Source organism: Pteropus vampyrus, unplaced genomic scaffold (assembly GCF_000151845.1).
Source record: "Pteropus vampyrus isolate Shadow unplaced genomic scaffold, Pvam_2.0 Scaffold33, whole genome shotgun sequence".
NCBI lineage: Eukaryota > Metazoa > Chordata > Mammalia > Chiroptera > Pteropodidae > Pteropus > Pteropus vampyrus.
In genome coordinates, this window is record NW_011888814.1 from 8,090,046 (window position 1) to 8,098,296 (window position 8,251).

The following is an 8,251-nucleotide window of genomic DNA, read 5'->3' on the forward strand; positions in this document are numbered from 1 at the left end:
TTAGGTGGAAGTATGGTCAGAGAGACCTCAAGTAGGAGCACTTCCCTTTGCCAGGGGAAGTTATAGGAGGTTTCAAGGACAAGGTGACATCATCTGCAGTTAGAATGGGTCTAGTTGAGGAATACACTGAACGAAAGCCCTCTCCTTGCTGGTGGGACTCAAGAAGGCTGCCTGCCTGGATTCCATTGCGTGTGACCACAGAAATAAAATCTAAAACGCAGGCCTGTCCATGCCAGCCCTGGGTGCCAACCAGCTGAGGTCCCACCGCCCCTTTGGAGAAAAGCCAGTGCGAGTGGGGAAGCTGACAAGGCCTGCACAAGACACTTGACTTCCGGGTCCCTGGATCACTTTTCAACTTGAGGCGTAACTTAAAGGTGCACAAATCTTAAGTGTGCAGTCTGTGGATGTTACAAATCTAAACATTATCCTTAAAACCACTCAGATCAAACTATAGGACATCAGCATCCTAGAAAGTTCCCTCATAGCTCCTCCCTCCAAAGGTAAAAACTGTCTTTACTTGTCACCATAGCTTTGGCTGTTCTTGGTCCCAAGGTCTTTCAAAAGACGTTTTCCTCAAAAACAGTCCTGGGGAAGTGAGGGGGTGCCACGTGGTCTCTGGGGACCATTGCTGAATCACCTAAATCGGGCCGGAATTGACACTGGGCAAGATGGGGGCCTCGTAGCCCACCGCGGCTGCCTCAGGACCTTGGACGAGGCCAGCAGGAGGCAAAAGTCCCCACTGCCTGAGGGCTTTGGCTTCTCCCACACTGGCAGCTCAGATCCATAATCCTAGCTCAATGGAGTCATTCTATGCCCCGGGCCCAGCCACTGTGCTGCAGGAATGGGTGACATTGATGCGAGTCAGTAAGCAGGCAGCCTCAATCCATAGGAGTCACACGGGGACCTGGGCCTAGGAGTTCCAGCTCCCCCTCTACTCGGGCAGATTTCAGGCGCTGTCCCCCAGCCACCCAGCTGCTGGCCCAGGCCAAGTGAGTGTGACCAAGTGAGTGTGAGCGGAAGCAGAGGCCAAAGGCACTTCCTAGAGACCCCCCTGCCCATGTCCACCAAAAGCCTGCAGTCAGAGGTGTACACTCTGGGACACCACAGTGCATGACTGCTGTGGGCATCCCCACTGGATGGGGTCACCAGAGGAGGTTGGAGCCTGATCCAAAGTTATACAATGTAAGAGTGCCGAAACCAGAGAGAGGCCCGCCATGAGCCACTTACGTAAGCTCCTTGTCCCCCAGAAAGAGGGGCCTGTGTGGGCAAGACAGGTTGGGACTGGATTTCACCCCTCCAGCTGTGAACATCGGGGCAGTTCAGTGGGAGGGTGGGAGCGGTGGGCACCGCTAGGAACTGGCCCCCCCTCCGATATCTCATCTGGCCTGATCCAGAGAGGGCAGTTCCCAGGGGGAAGACCCGAGGCAAAGATCTCAAATGGTGCCATGTGCGATCAACTGATAGTAGCTCCCTGGGGTGCTATGTAGAAAAGGATTCCAAGGTCATGCCAGAAAGTCAACTGTAATCAATTATTGATATCTACCAAGAGTGTGGAAAAAGAGATGGTCGTGTGTGTCCCATATATTTACTGTCCTTGTCTTGGTGCTTTATAGGAAGGGATTCAAGAATCCTCTGACCCCATCAATCAAAGCAGGGGTCGCTTCCAGAGTATCCTTGGCAGCGGGCATCAGCTCCTGCTTGAAAAGAGGGCTGCAGACGCCCTCTCAAGGTGGTGCTGCTCCACCTAGTCGCTTCTTACCCTATTACTTACCCTATTACGTTCCCAACTGCAAAAAAAGTATTGCAATTTAATAAACATGAGTTAAGTACTTACTCTGTGTTGGGTACAAAGGACCTGCAACTGAGCCAGACGAGTTCCTTGCCCTGTCTGTTGGTGGGTGTTGTCTGTCGATATTTGAATCTGGTGAACTACACCAGGACCTGTTTTCTGGGGGAAGGAGAGTACCCCGAAAGGCGGAGACGGAGTTCCCCGGCAGTAGGAGGAGCTGAGGTCCTGAGCTGGAAGTATCTGAGCTCTTTGGACTGTGGCCTTTTTCTAAAGACCGACCTTCCATTTTCTGCTGGTATTCTTTCAGGTCAGCAGGCTCTGGAGCAGGCTTCTCAAACTTTAACAGGCTTATGACTTATCTGGAAGTCTTGTCGAAACGCGGATTCTGGTCCAGTAGGCCTGGGGCGAGGCCGAGAGTCTGCATTTCTAATAAGCTCCCAGAGCGTAAGACCACCCTGTGGGGGAGCAAGCCCTTCCCAGCCCTCTTTCAGAGCCTACCGGGAGGAGGTAGGTAGAGAAGCTGTCTGGCCCCCAGAGGGCGCCAGTGAGGTCTGGTTTGCAGACAAGGAGAGATCAGGATGCATGCTACATAGAGCCAGAAACATGAGGGAAGGAGCGAGGCCCTGGCATGGCTCTCTCAGGACAGCCTGACCTGGGAGTGGGAGCTGGTTAAGACTTTCTCCCCTTGGAATGCCGGGGACAACACTGAGGGTGCCAGCAGAGCGACACGCTGGAGTGTAGGCACGTTAGACTATACCCCACGTCACGATCGCGGCCTCAGCGACGGCTAACAATCCGTGTGCACTGGGCTGAGTGCTAACAGGAGGCTTTTTGCCCCCATTTTACATATACCCTCTAGAAGACAGGCCATGTGTTATTGATTCGCATGTCCCTATGTCCAGCACGGTGTCTCTAAATAGCTTGTATTCGATAAAAAATTTCTAAATGAACAAATGACTTAAGTGCAGCTCAGCCCAGGCAAAGGGTATTGCATGGCACCAGACCCAGAGAGGGAATGAGAAACGAGGAACTTTCAGGATTCTACATCACGCCCCCCCCCCCCACACACACACACACGTTTCCACCAGGCCCTGGCAGGACCGTCTGAACGAGGTGCCCAGCCTTCACTTGTTGGAAAAAAGAGAAACGTTTAAGCCCCATATTGACCCAGGTTGATGATTCTCTAGTTCTTTTAAAAGTTTTTTTATATTCGGGTCCACTCTGCTAAGGGGTGCAGAATGGGGCCTGGCAAAGTTTAGGGCTGGTCAGTCTCCCATTATCCAAATGGCCTTGGGCCAGGCTCTGTGCCACGCACATCGTATGCCTGCATTCCCAGGGCCACCTTGCTGTGGTCCAAGGTCGCAGACTGAGGTTTGGAACTCCGGCTCCAGGAACCACGCCCCTGCCCGGGAATCAGCGCCCCCTAGGGTCCAAGGCAAGGCCTCCTGTAAACAAGGAGAAGCAGCCAGGGGACAAGACCTGGAAGAGGGCCACCCTTCGCAGCCAGCGTCCACGCCCTGTTGTGGTAAGCTGCCATGAATGGCGGCTCTTCCGAGGACACCCGCTGCTCGCAAAGGTTAGGGAATCCTCTGTGCCTTCCGCGTCACAATTCCCTGGAGACTCAGAACCAGAAATCGTCATCCCCGCCATTTTACAGACGAAGAAAGTGAGACCCCAGGAGAGAAAGCGACTCGGCCGAGGTCGCAGAACTGTTCGCTGCAGGCCCGGGCGGGGCCACCCCTAGCGTTCCGACCCCGTCGGCGGCGTGCCTCGGCAGCCCCCCACCCGGGTCCGGCCGCAGATGGGGCTCCCCCTCGGGCCACACACGCTAACGAGAGGGAACTGTCATTCAGAGGGCAGTGCGCGCGAGGCCAGTGGTTCGCGCGTGTCCTGGGCGTGCACCCAGTGGAGCTGCGAAGGAGCGCGGGACCCTGGGGCGCTAGACCCTCCTTGACGCCTCGCCCTTCGCAAGGCCTGGGGCAGGGGGTAAGGCGTGGGAACGGCTGTAGTCTCAGGCCTCCCAGCGGGTGCGTCCACTTTACAGGCCTCGCACAGTGGGGCCCAATCCGGCCATCGGAGACCAGTGGCCTCTGGGCCAACCCCGGCTTGGTGTGGGAGGCCCGGCTTGTCTGCTGTCCCAGGACGCTCCCTGGGGACTCCAGCCCCTAGAGACCCACCGTCGCCTGGCCTCTCTATGGGTCCTTCTTCCCAAGGTCTCTGGGCACGCTCTATCATTGTTCTTGCCCCCTCCTCTCTCCCCATACTCTCTACCTCGTCCCAGGAGCTGTGACGCAGGCACCCAGTTGCTCTCCATCTCCATAGTCCCTCCCATCCATCAGGGTGACAGAGACACAAATAATCCAAGGGGTTCTAAAAATAGGCTTCCAGAACCAGCAGCATCAGCATGGCTTGGGGACTTGTTAAAAATGCAAACGCTCAGGCCCCTCCTTAGACCTACTGAATCAGAAACTGTGGAGCTCAGCAGGTGATCGTGATGCAGCCTAAGTTTGAGAGCCGCTGATCGAAACATTCATTCATTTGTTCATTCATCACCCAACGGTGCAGCCCTCCCAGTGGAGGAGGGGCACCTCTGACCATTGGAAAGATGCTGTCCAGTAGCTTTGGGGTGCTTAGTGGGAAAGACCCAGATAGAGGCACTCCTGCTTGGTCCAGTGCAGACCACGGGATCAGGAGCTGGAGAGGCGGCCCCAGGTCCAGGACTGGAGGGAAGTGAATGGCTGCTAAGGGTTCCCCTGGGGTCAAGGGGGCAGGGGAGAAGCTGCCTGGGTTTGCCTTGGTGCAGCACTCCCAGCACCCCCATCACAGCTGTAAGCACAGGGAAGTGACTCTCCTCACATCCGGGGCAAGCAAGGGCAGGCTCTGGAGGGTCTGGAGTCTTGCCCCTTGCAGAGAAGAGGCAGCCTGACTGAGGAGGAAACCAGGGGTTTCGCAGGAAAGGGCAGCCATTCATCTCCCAAAGTGCATGCCCCTGTGGGCTGTCACCTGGGAGGGAACCCAGCCCAAGGACTCAACATGGAAAAGGTCAAAGTTCTGCAGGGGCGGCTTTAATGGGGTGGTGGATTCCCCACGCAATGAGGGAGTAAGGAGGACAGACCCATGAGCCGCATGGATCAGGCTAATGGGCCTTAAACCCAGCTCAGAGCCACTTTTCCTTGACTGTATTCCAGTAGGCCAGGGGCGAGAGAGTTGGGGATATATTGAACCCTCCCTCTGGTCAGGTGGGAGGGATGGAGCCCCTCCCTATTTCCTGCCTTCCAGAAGGGCTTCAATGAGCTCGAAACCACACACTCCCACTCCAAATTGTAGCATCACATGGAGCCCGATGGCATTTTGGGTGTCCCAGAATCCTGCCTGCCATGAAATGATGGTGGTTATTTATGCCCCTGCCCTGCTCTGATCTCAAGGAGAATATCTTATCATAAATTGGCATGCCATGGCAAACAATTAAAAGAGAAAAATAAACCTCAGTGCAATCTCAGGGTGCTTGGAAATGAAGAATTACATGGTGGTAGCATGAAAAAATTATATAAAAATCTATTTTTACATCACAATAATGTGCTTTTATACGGGTAGTAATTTCTGGATGTGCAATAAAGTAGCTTTTACATCAGGCAGAATCAGAGTTTATAGGCAATCAGTGCTTTTATCTGGGAAAATATAACTCACCCATCCCCACACCATCCATCCTGCAGGCAGCAGGCCTCATCTTCCCAGCACCATCGGTATTGAAGAAATAATTATGCTATTAAATTGTTAGCCCTTCAGCCCCTCATGGTCTCCCAACCACATCTTCCAGCTTTTTTCCCAAAGGTGAGACATGGCCTGGGTCCAGAGGAGTGAAGGGGCCAGACAGATGCCGACCACCGTCTCCATCGGGCCAGAATGTATCCCACTGCTTAGAGAAAACGCCTCAGGGCCAGCAAACCCTGACCAGTCACTGAGGGTCTGCCACGGGCCAGGCCCTGTGCTAGGAACCCAAGAACCTGGGTCCCCGTGCCTGGCTTGGATTGCTCACAACCTGGTGAGTCATGATGTAGGCAGGCGGATGAAAGCTAAGGCAGGTGAACCCAGGGAGCTGAACGTACACAGAGAAGGAGCTGGGGTGGGGTAGGGGGGAGCTCGGCACTGACCTGAGTCCTCTATCTGGGAAGGGAGCGAGTGAGATGGATGAAGGTATAAAGATAAGTGTGTCCTGGAGGGCAGCCCCAGCCCAGGCAATGTCTCTGATAGGGGCACTGAGGCAGCATGTGAGAGGACATGGGAGCTGTCCTCAAATACAGAGTGCCGAAACTGTCCTTCAGCGTCATTTGGTCTAACCCAACATTTTATGTATTGTTTTAAAATATCGGACACTGTGTCAGCAGTCAGGGTCCTCGCAGGAAACAGGCGACACATACCATTCAGCAAAGGCATATGCACACAGGTGTGTGGACAGGGGTTAGGGAGATCACAGGTGACGACAGGGCAGAAGGGCTCGTGAGGGAGCGGAGCTGTTACCACGTCCAGGCCAGATGAGCTGAGAAAAGAAGGTCTGAGGGAACGGGACAGGTTTCGATGGGAGAGAGGAGCCAGAGGAAAGCGCTACTTCACTCTCCTCCCGCCTGCTTTTCTCCTGCCATTGCCTCCCGAGGCTGCCCGCGACCCGGAGCCAGAGATCAGGGAGCCCGTGGGCGCTGCCCAGATGACCAGCCTCAGGGCAGAGAGCGGGAGGGCGGGGTGGGAGCGAGTAGATCCTGCGTGCAAACAGAAGACGTCCAGCACTGGCGCGCCTCGGAATTATTGGACAGTCTGGTCATTTGGCAAAAAGGCGACGGTACATCAACGACCATGACGAATGTTTCTACACGGTCAAACTTAGTAGTTTCACTCTTCTCGCATTTTTGGTTCTCCAGAATCCATGCTCATCACGAGGCTCGACAACTTTACCTGACACCATTCACCGTTTCATAGACGGGGAACCTGTGCGATATGATGGAAAGGAATTCCATAGGGTAGTGCAGATGGGGTGTAGACCAAAGTGGCTATTCTAGAGAGTGACATGACAAATGTGGGCTCTGCCTACCCTGAGGTCCTGCATTTCTGTGTGTGGCACTCGCCCCAAAGACATCCTCTCACACAGTCTCGTAAGGGGACAGGTGTGAGGGGAGATGGCGGGCTCAACTCTAGGAGGCTGGATGGGAAGGTCAAATGCACCGGCTGCCACAGCAGCATCCTTGCTGCGCTGTTCTGTTCGCGTAAATGCAGGAGAGTCTTAAAAGCAGTGCTAGGGAGAGCAAGAAAGGGAAGGAGATCTGCAATTCTGAAGCACTCAGACAAGATTAAAAGCACACAAAACGTTTGCAAACACTTTTACAAACCCAAACACTTCAGGATGGTTGGCTTTCGAGAGGAGAGGGCATGGACTCAGAAGACAACACCTAGGCTTGAATCGAAGCAGCTTCGCCGTGTGAGCTTGGCCTGTTACTCAGCTGCTGCTTCTTTAAAATAGGAGGAAATGGTAATAAATAGATTCTGAAGCATTTTTTAGGAGACCAGATGCTGGTCCTCTGGGCGCTGGGTTGTGGGGAGAGCCACAAAGGCCACTGGCCTGAAAGTGCAGGGCAGTGGGGTGGCTTGGAGGTGGCCCAGCAACGGCCATGCATGTGAGGTCAACACACGTGAGCTGCTGTCCAGAGAGCACTGGCAAAGCCCCTCAACCCCAAATCCTGTCTCATAGGCTGTTCCAGAACTGACTAGCCACCACAGGGGGATTCCTTGTTCCAACTCAGAGCCTCCTCTCCACTAAAATGCAAAATATCCCACCACCACCCCCGCCCCACCCCCGCCCCCAGCCAATTTTGTTGTTAGCAGTCATTAACAGTTTCAGTCATTAACTCCCAAGTTGGTTTGAATTTGTTTATGGGATTAGCTTCCTATCACCTGAAAAACAGAAAAAAAGGCCTAAGGGAATGAGCCACGTGCCTGATACATTTGATGGGAGAAAAGAGGATGAGCTTCTGGGGTGTGTGATTGTGGAGGGGAACCACTGGAGGTGGGTAGGATGCTAGAGTGGGGGGCCTGGGCTCTCCTGGGAAGGCACCTCATTTTGAAAAGGGCCCAACAGGGAGGCAGGAGAGGTAAAAACGAGCATGAGCTTTGCTTGGATCTGCCCAGGGGTCCTGAGGTATCAGCTCACGCTTGACTCCTTCCAGCTCCTCATCCAGATGCGGGAGGGTCCAGGACTGTAGCATCTCAGTGGGTTTATGCCTGGAGGTCTTTGCACTCGCCACCTCTCATTATTCCCTCCCATCTCTGCCTAGGTGGCCGCACATTCTGTAAGGCTCACTATTCTTTGATTCAATTCCCTTTCTTCCTATTTCTTCAATTTTCTGGCTTTTCTGCCAGCGGGGGGAGAAGGGCTTGCTGCAAGCCTTTACTCTGCACTCAGAGCTCAGAGGCTGG

General features: G+C 54.2%; 1 protein-coding gene across 1 annotated transcript in view; it reads left to right on the plus strand.

The window, feature by feature from the left end:
- Positions 1-6,547, plus strand: part of SND1 (staphylococcal nuclease and tudor domain containing 1) — a 417,018-nt gene extending 410,471 nt beyond the window's left edge. Inside the window, exon 22 of the mRNA XM_023528893.1 lies at positions 6,538-6,547. Coding sequence (XP_023384661.1) covers positions 6,538-6,540 — 3 coding nt within the window. The 3' untranslated portion in view covers positions 6,541-6,547. The remainder of the gene's footprint in view (positions 1-6,537) is intronic.
- The last annotated feature ends 1,704 nt before the right edge of the window (positions 6,548-8,251 follow it).